Genomic DNA, 12,993 nt, shown 5'->3' with positions numbered 1-12,993 from the left:
CTATTTCATTTAAAAAAAAGAAATGCCGGTAATCACGAATGTTACAAACAACTACTAAATCTTTTTCGCGCTACAGACAAGTCACTCAGTCGGTTAAAGACATTACAATTGAAAAGATTTAAAAAACAATAATCAAAAAAAGCAGACCTTTAAACAAAATAAAAACGAGTTTTAAATAAATTTGTTAAACAAAACTTCTTTATGGCATTAAATTCAAATTAAAACAAATAAATATAAATAATACTCGTTAAATTTAACAACAATAACCAAAAAAAAGCAATAATAATGAACTGCTGTACAATTTCTTAAAAGGAAATTAATAAAAATGTTTAAATTTAAATCGTTTAATGGCAGGCCACATATATCATTTTCAACACATTCAGCAACATCATCATCGTTAACGTTGGCATCATCATCATCGTCAGCGCCTTCTTCTTCGACATCCGCAAAGTGTTGTTCTCTATGTCCTTTATATAAAAATATTTTATGTTTAATAATCGGTTTAATAATTGGCATACGTTTTACTGACATTTGGTTTAATTTACAAAATGAAACATTAACAACAATTCTACCAGCAACGGCGACATCAACAGCTACAACAACAACAACATTGACATCATCTTTCTCTTCATCATTAGAGGCGAATGACAATTTATTTAATACAACCAGAGTTCTCTGTTGGATTTTGACAAATCCCACCAACCATTTAACCAAAGCCATACACATCCGTCATACCTGGGGAAGACGTTGTAATAAATTATTATTTATGAGCTCGAAAGAGGATAACGATTTGCCCACCATTAAATTGGATGTTGAGGAAGGTCGCGAAAATTTATGGAATAAAACCAGGCTGGCCTTAAAATATATTTATGATCATCATATCGATGATGCGGAGTGGTTTTTAAAAGCTGATGATGACACGTAAGTTAAACCATGAAAAAAATTGTTTAAAAAGAAATCCCATTAATTTTTTTTATTATTAACACTGAAGTATTTAAATACTGATGGCTTTAAAAAATATTTTATTTAGTTGAAATCAAGAAATAAATAAAAACAAGTAATTTTTTAAAATTTAATTTTATCAAGGACAAAACTCTGACATTTTTCGATAATGAAAATGATGAAATTTAAACATTTGTTAATTATTTATTTAAATAATAATTATAATTAGGTACTTATAATTTTGAATCAAGTCTAGTTTAAGAAATACGAGGGTAATTCAAAAAAAAATCTGCGGTACTAATCAAACACTGAAATTTTGTGACAAATCGGTGTAAGTTACCTTCTGCACATTGTATTTGAATTTCGAAAACTGAATTTGTTTTTTTTAATAGATCGTTATTAGATAATCTTATTCCTCCTCAGGGGGATGCCACTAGACGACTACAGACTAGACGACTACAGACTAGACGACTACAGACTAGACTAGGACTATAGACTAGACTATAGACTAGACTATAGACTAGACTATAGACTAGACTATAGACTAGACTATAGACTAGACTATAGACTAGACTATAGACTAGACTATAGACTAGACTATAGACTAGAATATAGACTAGACTACAGACTAGACTATAGACTAGACTATAGACTTGACTATAGACTAGACTATAGACTAGACTATAGACTAGACTATAAACTAGACTATAGACTAGACTATAGACTAGACTATAGACTAGACTATAGACTAGACTATAGACTAGACTATAGACTAGACTATAGACTAGACTATAGACTAGACTATAGACTAGACTATAGACTAGACTATAGACTAGACTATAGACTAGACTATAGACTAGACTATAGACTAGACTATAGACTAGACTATAGACTAGACTATAGACTAGACTATAGACTAGACTATAGACTAGACTATAGACTAGACTATAGACTAGACTATAGACTAGACTATAGACTAGACTATAGACTAGACTATAGACTAGACTATAGACTAGACTATAGACTAGACTATAGACTAGACTATAGACTAGACTATAGACTAGACTAGACTATAGACTAGACTACTAGACTAGACTATAGACTATAGACTACTATAGACTAGACTATAGACTAGACTATATACTAGACTATAGACTAGACTAGACTAGACGACTACAGACTAGACGACTACAGTCTAGACGACTACAGGCTAGACGACTACAGACTAGATGACTACAGGCTAGACGACTGTAGACTAGACGACTGCAGACTAGACGACTAGACGACTACAGACTCGACGACCACAGACTAGACGACTACAGACTAGACGACCACAGACTAGACGACTACAGACTAGACGACTACAGACTATAGACTAGACTATAGACTAGACTATAGACTAGGCTATAGACTAGACTATAGACTAGGCTATAGACTAGACTATAGACTAGACTATAGACTAGACTATAGACTAGACTATAGACTAGACTATAGACTAGACTATAGACTAGACTATAGACTAGACTATAGACTAGACTATAGACTAGACTATAGACTAGACTATAGACTAGACTATAGACTAGACTATAGACTAGACTATAGACTAGGCTATAGACTAGGCTATAGACTAGACTATAGACTAGACTATAGATTGGACTATAGACTAGACTATAGACTCGACTATAGACTCGACTATAGACTAGACTATAAACTAGACTATAGACTAGACTATAGACCAGACTATAATATAGACTAGACCCATAAATTTGTCAGTTTACAAAAAAAAAAAAAAAAGACTATAGACTAGACTATAGACTAGACTATAGACTAGACTATAGACTAGACTATAGACTAGACTATAGACTAGACTATAAACAAGACTATAGACTAGACTGTAGACTAGACTATAGACTAGACTATAGACTAGGCTATAGACTAGACTATAGACTAGGCTATAGACTAGACTATAGACTAGGCTATAGACTAGACTATAGACTAGGCTAAAGACTAGACTATAGACTAGGCTATAGACTAGACTATAGACTAGACTATAGACTAGACTATAGACTAGACTATAGACTAGACTATAGACTAGACTATAGACTAGACTATAGACTAGACTATAGACTAGACTATAGACTAGACTATAGACTAGACTATAGACTAGACTATAGACTAGACTATAGACTAGACTATAGACTAGACTATAGACGAGACTATAGACTAGACTATAGACTAGACTATAGAGTAGACTATAGACTAGACTATAGACTAGACTATAGACTAGACTATAGACTAGGCTATAGACTAGACTATAGACTAGACTATAGACTGGACTATAGACTAGACTATAGACTAGACTATACTATAGACTAGACTTTAGACTACACTATAGACTAGACTATAGACTAGACAATAGACTAGACTATAGACTAGACTATAGACTAGGCTATAGACTAGACTATAGACTAGACTATAGACTGGACTATAGACTAGACTATAGACTAGACTATAGACTCGACTATAGACTCGACTATAGACTAGACTATAAACTAGACTATAGACTAGACTATAGACTGGACTATAGACTAGACTATAGACTAGACTATAGACTCGACTATAGACTCGACTATAGACTAGACTATAAACTAGACTATAGACTAGACTATAGACCAGACTATAATAAAGACTAGACCCATAAATTTATCAGTTAACAAAAATTCTGTCCTAAGTCCTCAGAAATATACTACTACTACCGATATCTTGTATACATACTAATTTTAAAAGTGAAACCTTTCATTCTTCTCCATTTTAGTTATGTCATCATGGAAAATTTACGATATTTTCTGTATCAATATCCTCCAGAAGCTGCTATATATTTTGGGGCCAAATTTAAACGTTTTGTTAAACAGGTAAAGTCTAAATAAATCGAACAAACATAATTTCCATTTAACACTAAAAATCCTCTTTTTCCTTAAAAGGGCTACATGTCTGGCGGTGCTGGTTACGTTCTTAGTCGAGAAGCTCTCAAAAAATTTGCCACCGAAGCCTATGACGATCCCGACAAATGCGGCGAATCTTATGAAGCAGAAGATGTACAGTTGGGCATGTGTTTAGAAAATGCTGGTGTAATAGCCGGTGATTCTAGAGATGAAGAAGGTAATGAACGTTTTCTGCCACTACCCATAGAATATTTGATACCCGAAGATAAAACATGGTGGTATAAAAATTATTCTTATTATCCACAAAAAGAAGTAAGTGTATAAATTTAATTTTATTCATATAGATTATTTTTATACAAGAATTTCTACAATTTCAGAATGCCACTTGCTGTTCACCCAGTGCCATATCATTCCATTATATTGTTGCTGATCAGTTATATGTTTTAGATTATTTTTTATATACCTTAAGAGTTGTGGGTATTTATAATAATTTTATATTACCTAAGAAAATACCATTATCCAATATATTAACAGAGGGTTTGGATAATTTTGAACCCATACCAGAACCACCGGTTGATATAACTTAATTCAATTTAACCTTTTTAAAAATATGTGATATTTTTGTTCTTTTGTTAGTATATTTGCCAAATATTTATAAATAAATTAATTAAAAATAATCAAATAAACTAATTTAAACTAATAATACTTGAGTCTTTAAGGATTTAACAACACTTTATTATATTTTATATAAGCTAAATTATTCTTAAACCTGATTAAGCCAACACCTTCCATGTAACACCCCAGTTCTACAAGTCCCTAATAAGTAAAGAAATCTCGTTGGAAATTTGATATAGTATTCTTCTGATCAACTGCGTTAATAATAAGACAATAATGATGTGATCTAAGAACATATTAAAGATAGTGGTTTCAAATCTGACTAAAAAGTCCTCATCTGAAATCACTAATGTTAATATCGTTACTACTTATTAATCACAATAATTTGTTTTAAGAAATTAATCAAAATTTCAAATAATTTAGAACCCGGCCCAGAGTTTCTTTAAGTCAGATTGAAAGATCCTCATCTGAAATTACTTGGACTTAGATGAGGACTTTTAGATTCCTCATTCCACAGTGGAACAGTAATTTGCTCTAAGAAATTAATCAAAATTTCAAATAATTTAGGACCCGGTCCATAGTAGATTTAAGTTAGATTGAAAGGCCTTCATTTGAAATCGCTTGGATTCAGATGAGGACCTTTAGATCCATTCCACAGTGGGACATTATCAAATTGTTTTATATAAATACATCTGCCATTTAAAAACGGCTTTTCCGATCGGAATAAACAGTGACATGGGACCCCACAATGCCCCAGGGTCGACGCTATGAAGGCTCAAGGCAGGGGTACTTTCGACATTTAAAGATTTTTATATTTGAAAATCGGCTAGGTCTTAAATATGCCCATACCTTGGTCCGTTATTTGCATATCCTTCACCTTCCATCCGCATGTTTGTTTAAATCTGTATTCAGAAGACCCCCAGATATCTGCAAGTTTCGAATTTTCAATAATTCTATCAGACATGCTTTCGAGAAGATCGCAATTCAACAAAATCGATCCATAAAAAATAGAGATATGAGTAAATTTCCGAAACCACCTATGACAATCCTCATAAATTTTATTAGAGAAATGTATGTGCTTATGTGACACTTATACATAATATGAATTATGGACTGATTCTCAAAAAATTTGGTAGTGAAATTATGGATCCTATAAAACCCGTAAATATTGAATTTCATTGCTATTTTTGTATTTGTAACCAGTTGTGAGACATTGTGTCATTTCCGAAAGAGGACCTTATTAAGGGGGTAGGGTTAATTATGAGCCGATCCTTATCAGATTCTTATTCTTATAAAACTTGTCTATGGTGAATTTCGACACCGTACTGCTGTTATTAAGTTAGTTACAGTCTGTTTCTGAAGGGGATCCTATAAGGGGGTAGGGTCAATTATAGACCGATCCTTATCAAATTAGAAAGTAGAGAATTTGTTCTTCTTATAAAATTTGTTTGTGTTAAAATTCCTCACTTTACTTCTATTATTTATGCCTTCGTTTTTGCAGGCGATCGTAGTAAGCACTTATTTAACTCCCTACCTGTAAACGGGCGTGGTAAGTACTTGCTTAAAATGTCAAGAAATGTAAAAATAATGACTTAAAATGTTATAGTTTAAGTATAGTTTACTTTTCAATGATAGTTTTGTAAATCTGGTTGATCAACATGTGTTAAAATTCACGCACCCACTTGTCATTAAAACCACATACTTATGTTCGTCGATTTTACATAATACCTACTCAGTTTTAGCAGAACTTTGAACATAAATATATGAAAAAAATTATGCAAAACTAAATATAAATTAAAATATTATTACTTCTTGACAAAAAAATCTCTATAAACCGGAATTTATTAATAAAATCTATTAATTAATATGCAAACAAATACAACTTGAATAGCAGAAGCAGATCAACAAGTAGCTGATCAACACTGTATCAGAAGCTTAACGTATTTTTAAAAATTTTAATACACACAACTGGCAATGCTGTTAAAAAGAAATTCCCAAAACACGCAAAAACGCTCTTTCGATCAGTTACTCAGTTAATCTCATTCGAAAAGAAGACGAAGCTTTTAAAAACACAAGCATTCGATAAACAACAGTTCAAACCCCTTAAATTCGCTAAACAAAACCCACAGCAAAAGCCTCAGTTAAACAATAACAAAACGGAACAAGTTTTGTGACTTAAACAACAATTTAAGAATTTAAATAACAATAAATAAAATTGTTAAACAGTAATATTATTAAGAAAATAAGTGAAATTGGAAAAAACCCCCATAAAAAATATGGTAAAATGTAAAAATTCTAGCTCGTTGGGTCCCATATCACGAAATATTATATGTTTGACATTGGGTCTATTAATCGGCATAAGATTGACAACATTTTGGTATGATTTACAAGAAGGTGATGTTGATGAATTTTTGGCAGATGCTGTTGAAACAACAACAATAACAACAACACCTTCCTCATCACCATCTCTACAGGAATATGAACAATTGTCACAACAATTGTTTAATAACACCCGAGTTCTATGTTGGATAATGACCAGTCCCAAAAATCATCACCACAAAGCCATACATATCCGTCAAACGTGGGGTACACGTTGCAATAAACTATTATTTATGAGCACAGAGCGTGATGAAGAATTGCCAAGTGTTAAATTGGATGATGTTGAGGAAGGCCGTCATAATCTTTGGAATAAAACCAAAAAGGCCTTGAAATATATTTATGATCATCATTTTGACGATGCTGAATGGTTTTTAAAGGCTGATGATGATACGTAAGTTTAAACTGTTAATAAGTTTAGATAAGATCTTATAATTTTAATTACTATTTGGTATTCGAAGTTTAAAGCTGGTGTTAAGCATTAAATAAAATTATTAAAAAAAAAACAACCGCAACTTAAAGAAAATGTATTAAGTTGAGTCATAAAAAATTTTAATATTTATATAAAAAAGTGCTAAATAATAAATATTTGTAAATTACAAAGATATTGAATACGTTTGTGCCGAATTTTATATATTCACCCACAAAAAGGGGACTTCACTTTATATATTAATTTATTGGTGGTTTTTTATGCTTATATAAAACATAATTGTGTCGAGATTCAAGTATGTATATTTGAAGTAGTTGTGAGCTAAAAAGTCCAAACCAGAAGGTCCGGTTGTAGGATGGCTAGGTGAAGTAATGTCCAAATTTCATCAAAATATATTGAAAATTGCGGCCAACATATCTTGAAACGCACGCTATTATTTGTGTAAATTTTTACGACCCATAACAAATAATTAGTTCTATTTCGTAGAGATTTTACTGAAACGTCACTGAGAAATCTGCAGACTATTGTTTATGATTCTACGGCAGATAGAATCATCTAATCGAACATTTGAGATATTGATATTAAAGAGTCTTTTGTATTGTTTGAATTTTGCTTAAAGCTTTTATATATGATTAATTTTACTTTACAGTCAAATTTTTGGGTATTTAGAACTAACTTGTACATGGTTTTATCGCAAATGATAAAACCATTCAAAGACTTTGGTTCAATAAAATCTGATGAAATGACAAAATATTTGACATTTAATCACGTACTGAGCTTGATATACATATTTATTGCCCACAACTAAATTACACAACCGCAGAAATTATATATACATCAGATGTTTGCAGATTAGAATATTGTCTATATTTTTCATGTTTTAAATTATTAAATAAACTTTCCACTAGACAACAGAACATACTATAGCCCAGATCATAGATTAGACTACAGACTAGACTATAGACTAGACTATAGACTAGACTATAGACTAGACTATAGACTAGACTATAGACTAGACTATAGACTAGACTATAGACTAGAATAGACTAGACTATAGACTAGGACTATAGACTAGACTATAGACTAGACTATAGACTAGACTATAGACTAGACTATAGACTAGACTATAGACTAGACTATAGACTAGACTATAGACTAGACTATAGACTAGACTAGACTAGACTAGGACTAGACTAAGACTAGACTATAGACTAGACTATAGACTAGACTATAGACTAGACTATAGACTAGACTATAGACTAGACTATAGACTAGACTATAGACTATAGACTATAGACTAGACTATAGCTAGACATAGACTAGACTATAGGACAGCCTATAGCCTAGACTATAGACTAGACTATAGACTAGACTATAGACTAGACTATAGACTAGACTATAGACTAGACTATAGACTAGACTATCGACTAGACTATAGGACTAGACTATAGACTAGACTATAGACTAGACTATAGACTAGACTATAGACTAGACTATAGACTAGACTAGTAGACTAGACTATAGACTAGACTATAGACTAGATTATAGACTAGACTATAGACTAGACTATAGACTAGACTATAGACTAGACTATAGACTAGACTATAGACTAGACTATAGACTAGACTATAGACTAGACTATAGACTAGACTAGACTATAGATCGACTAGACTAAGACTAGACTATAGACTAGGACTATAGACTTAGACTATAGACTAGACTATAGACTAGACTATAGACTAGACTATAGACTAGACTATAGACTAGACTATAGACTAGACTATAGACTAGACTATAGACTAGACTATAGACTAGGACTATAGACTAGACTATAGACTAGACTATAGACTAGACTATAGACTAGACATAGACTAGACTATAGACTACTAGACTATAGACTAGACTATAGACTAGAATAGCTAGACTAGACTACGACTATAGACTAGACTATAGACTAGACTATAGACTAGACTATAGACTAGACTATAGACTAGACTATAGACTAGACTATAGACTATAGACTAGACTAGACTATAGATTAGACTATAGACTAGACTATAGACTAGACTATAGACTAGACTATAGACTAGACTATAGACTAGACTATAGACTAGACTATAGACTAGACTATAGACTAGACTATAGACTAGACTATAGACTAGACTATAGACTAGACTATAGACTAGACTATAGACTAGACTATAGACTAGACTATAGACTGGACTATAGACTGGACTATAGACTAGACTATAGACTAGACTATAGACCAGAATATAGACTGGACTACAGACTAGGGTAATGGCTTGACTATAGAAAAAAGTATTTTTACTAAATTTTATAAGGATCGGTTCATAATTGTTCATATACCCTATATAAGGTCCCTTCAGAAAATGGATTTAATGCTCATTACTAGACTAAAAGTTGCTCATAACTAAATAAAATTATGAAAAAAGTGGTATGGGAATCAAAATCACTCTACTAAATTTTATGAGAATCGGTCCATAATTGACCTAGTCCTCCACACATGTTCCTTACCAGAAAATAATTATAACGCTCATATTGCTCGGTTCATAACTGAATCAAGCCTCCATTAAACTCTTAAGATCTTAGTCCATATATAGGACCAACTTCCGTGTATAAGTTAGCCGAACATAGCTCTGTTGTTTAAATTTTTATTGATCTGTTTCGATAATATTTAGCATATATTTGTAATGAATTTTTGTATCTACTTTCAGCTATGTTATTATGGAAAATTTACGCTATTTCTTATATCCGTATTCCCCAGAAACTGCCATTTATTTTGGAGCTAAATTCAAGCCCTATATAAAACAAGTAAATATTTTACAATAATCTTTTTAAAAACATCTAATTAAATTACTTAGTTTTCCCAGGGTTATATGTCCGGTGGTGCCGGCTATGTTTTAAGTAAAGAGGCCCTCCGCAAATTCGCCTTAGAAGCCTATGATAATCCTCTTAACTGCCCGAAATTATTTCAATCTGAAGATGTACAATTGGGTTTTTGTATGGAAAATCTTAATGTTATAGCTGGCGACTCTCGCGATGAGCAGGGTTATGAACGTTTTATGCCGCTGGCCGTTAGGCATTTAATACCAAAAGATACTTCGTATTGGTATCAAAATTATGCCTATTATCCTCCGAAACAGGTGAGTTTGAATTGAAATAATGTTTTGAAATTTTATATTACAATTTCTTTTGATATTTTAGAATGGTAGCTGTTGTTCACCTAATGCTGTATCATTTCATTATATAAAACCTAATGAGTTTTATGTTTTAGATTATTTAATTTATACTTTAAGAGCTTTTGGAGTTTTGGGTAATTTTAGGCATAGTTTACCCGAGAAATTAAATGGAGCTGAAGGCGTAAACATAACGGCTAGATAAGTTTAGGTTATAAGTTAAATTTTGTGTAAATATTTCTATAGTTTTTAAGGTTTTCTATACAATTTAAGAACCGGGCGGTTAGTTTGTATGTCTCCGACGCGAAAGAAAAAGCTTTCGAAATTCAATGTTTAAACAGAGTATTTGAACTCCATATTAGGATTCGGAAGAAGAAGGTTTTGAAATTTAATATTTAACAGAGAATTCGAATGTTTTTGTTTTTGAAACGAGTTAAGGAGGAACAACGTTTTTGGTTTCGAAAGTTTTGGGTTTTAAAACGAGTTACGAAGCAACTCTGTATTTGGATTCGAAAAAAAAAACTTTTGAAATTCAATATTTAAACAGATTATTTGAACGTTCTAGAATTGAAACAAATTACGGAGCAACTCCGTATTAGGATTCGGAAGAAAAAGCTTTTGAAATTCAATGTTTAAACAGAGGATTCGAAAGTTTTAAGAGGAACAAAGTATTTGGATTCGAAAGGAAAAACTTTTAAAATTCAATGTTTAAATGGAGGATACAAAATTTCTTAGGCTTGAAATGAGTTACGGGACAACTCCGTATTAAGATTCGGAAGAAAAAGCTTCTGAAATGTTTAACAGAAAAATCGAAAATTTTTGTTTTTGAATCGAGTTAAGGAGCAACAAAGTATTTGGGTTCGAAAGGAAAAACTTTTGAAATTCAATGTTTAAACAGAGGATTCGAAAGTTTTTTGTTTTTGAATCGAGTTAATTGGATTCGAACGGAAAAACTTTTGAAATTAAGCAGAGAATTCGAAAGTTCTTAAGATTCGGAAGAAAAACTTTCTGAAATGCAATGCTTAACAGATAATTCGAAAGTTTTTGTTTTTGAAACAAGTTAAGGAGCAAGTATTTGGATTCGAAAGGAATAACTTTTGAAATTCAATGTTTAAATAGAGGATTCAAAAGTTTTTGGAGTTCAAACGAGTTACCCAACAACTCCGTATTAGGATTCGGAAGAAAAAGCTTTTGAAATCCAATGTTTAAACAGAGGATTCGAAAGTTTTTGTCTTTGAATCGAGTTAAGGAGCAACAAAGTATTTGGATTCGAAAGGAAAAACTTTTGAAATTCAATGTTTAAGCAGAGAATTCGAAAGTTCTTAAGATTCGGAAGAAAAACTTTCTGATATTCAATGCTTAACAGATAATTTGAAAGTTTTTGTTTTTGAAAAACTTTTGAAATTCAATGTTTAAATAGGTGACTCAAATGTTCTTGGCCTTGAAACGAGTTACGGAAGAACTCCGTATTTGGATTCAGAAGTAAAAAGCTTTTGAAATTCTGTCTTAAAAGAACTTTCAAAAGGAGCAACAAAATATTTGAATTCGAAAGGAATAACTTTTGAAATTTAATGTTTAAATAGAGAATACGAAAGTTCTTGGTTTTAAAACGAGTAACGGAGCAACTTCGTATTTGAATTCGGAAGAAAAAGCTTTCAAACTTTAATGTTCGACAGACAATTCGAAAGTTTCAGAAGTTTTGCATTGTACTGAAAGAAATTTATTTAAATAAGACATTATTTTTAAAGTATTAAGTTTCTTTATTGATTTTTAATTCAGATTTGTCATTATAAATTTTAACATATTTTGTTTTATTATTTAATTTATTAGTTTATTTTAATATGTATTTATTAATTTGTTTATTTTTAATATTTAAAAGTTATAAAACTAAACAATTTTTATTTAAGTTTTAGCATTGTGTTATATATTTTTAAACAATTATTTATTTTTTAATTTTCAAAATTATTTTTTTTAGTTTTTAGTTTTTATTAAATTAAGCTTAATTTATTTTTTGCTATTTTTATAATTTGTTATTTAAATATTTGTAATAATTAATATAATTAATAATATTGATTATATTTGTTGTCTAGCTTAATATTTGTTCAATTTTTGTTAGTTTTTTTTTTTTTATTTGTAATAAAAAATATATATTTTTTTCATTTAAATCTGTATATATTTTTAATAAGTGCACTTGCCAATTGTTGTTTTTCGTTTATATTTATTACTATTACTTACTATTTCCTTTTTCTATTTATTTGTAACAGTTTTTTTTTAATTTCAAAACTCTTAGTTGCAACTGTTATTTATTTATTTATTTATTTTAAAAAATATTTTGCAGACTTAAGTTGATATAAACGAAATTATAATTAACATACAAATGCATAGTTTATTTGAAAAAAATCAACTTACATAGTCCACATTGCAGGAAAAATTACTAAAATTATATTATAGTCCGGCATGGCCAATCGTTTGATACCCTACAACTATTATG

At 30.8% G+C, this 12,993-nt stretch overlaps 2 protein-coding genes across 3 annotated transcripts; both read left to right on the top strand.

The window, feature by feature from the left end:
• The first annotated feature begins 296 nt into the window (after window positions 1-296).
• On the top strand, window positions 297-4,524 carry LOC119606543 (glycoprotein-N-acetylgalactosamine 3-beta-galactosyltransferase 1-like). The gene is made up of 4 exons (XM_037960087.1): window positions 297-921; window positions 3,758-3,854; window positions 3,924-4,196; window positions 4,262-4,524. Exons 1-4 carry the CDS (start codon window positions 326-328, stop codon window positions 4,469-4,471), a joined length of 1,176 nt encoding a protein of 391 aa, XP_037816015.1. The 5' UTR covers window positions 297-325; the 3' UTR covers window positions 4,472-4,524.
• A 2,077-nt stretch (window positions 4,525-6,601) lies between these two features.
• LOC119606548 (glycoprotein-N-acetylgalactosamine 3-beta-galactosyltransferase 1-like) lies at window positions 6,602-12,302 on the top strand. Of its 2 annotated transcripts, none has more exons than XM_037960092.1 (4): window positions 6,602-7,269; window positions 10,041-10,137; window positions 10,197-10,469; window positions 10,531-12,302. In XM_037960092.1, the coding sequence occupies exons 1-4, from the start codon at window positions 6,776-6,778 to the stop codon at window positions 10,705-10,707; spliced, it is 1,041 nt and encodes a 346-aa protein (XP_037816020.1). In that variant the 5' UTR covers window positions 6,602-6,775; the 3' UTR covers window positions 10,708-12,302. The 2 variants fall into 2 exon arrangements, with proteins under 2 accessions (XP_037816020.1, XP_037816019.1); XM_037960091.1 differs by having other exon boundaries at window positions 10,188-10,469.
• The last annotated feature ends 691 nt before the right edge of the window (window positions 12,303-12,993 follow it).

Source organism: Lucilia sericata, unplaced genomic scaffold (genome assembly GCF_015586225.1).
Source record: "Lucilia sericata isolate MDLA Ls3-8-SP2 unplaced genomic scaffold, ASM1558622v1 Contig000599F_arrow, whole genome shotgun sequence".
NCBI lineage: Eukaryota > Metazoa > Arthropoda > Insecta > Diptera > Calliphoridae > Lucilia > Lucilia sericata.
The sequence above is the reverse complement of the archived record's forward strand: the minus strand, read 5'-3'. Positions and strand labels throughout refer to the sequence as shown.

What these genes read in the sequence shown, in the direction of transcription:
- LOC119606548 (XM_037960091.1), top strand. Translation starts at nt 6,776, where the DNA reads ATGGTAAAATGTAAAAATTCTAGCTCGTTGGGTCCCATATCACGAAAT. An exon ending in TTAAAGGCTGATGATGATAC is followed by an intron (nt 7,270 to 10,040) that starts GTAAGTTTAAAC and finishes ATCTACTTTCAG; the next exon opens with CTATGTTATTATGGAAAATT. An exon ending in CCTATTATCCTCCGAAACAG is followed by an intron (nt 10,470 to 10,530) that starts GTGAGTTTGAAT and finishes TTGATATTTTAG; the next exon opens with AATGGTAGCTGTTGTTCACC.
- LOC119606543 (XM_037960087.1), top strand. Translation starts at nt 326, where the DNA reads ATGTTTAAATTTAAATCGTTTAATGGCAGGCCACATATATCATTTTCA. An exon ending in TTAAACGTTTTGTTAAACAG is followed by an intron (nt 3,855 to 3,923) that starts GTAAAGTCTAAA and finishes TTTCCTTAAAAG; the next exon opens with GGCTACATGTCTGGCGGTGC. An exon ending in CTTATTATCCACAAAAAGAA is followed by an intron (nt 4,197 to 4,261) that starts GTAAGTGTATAA and finishes CTACAATTTCAG; the next exon opens with AATGCCACTTGCTGTTCACC.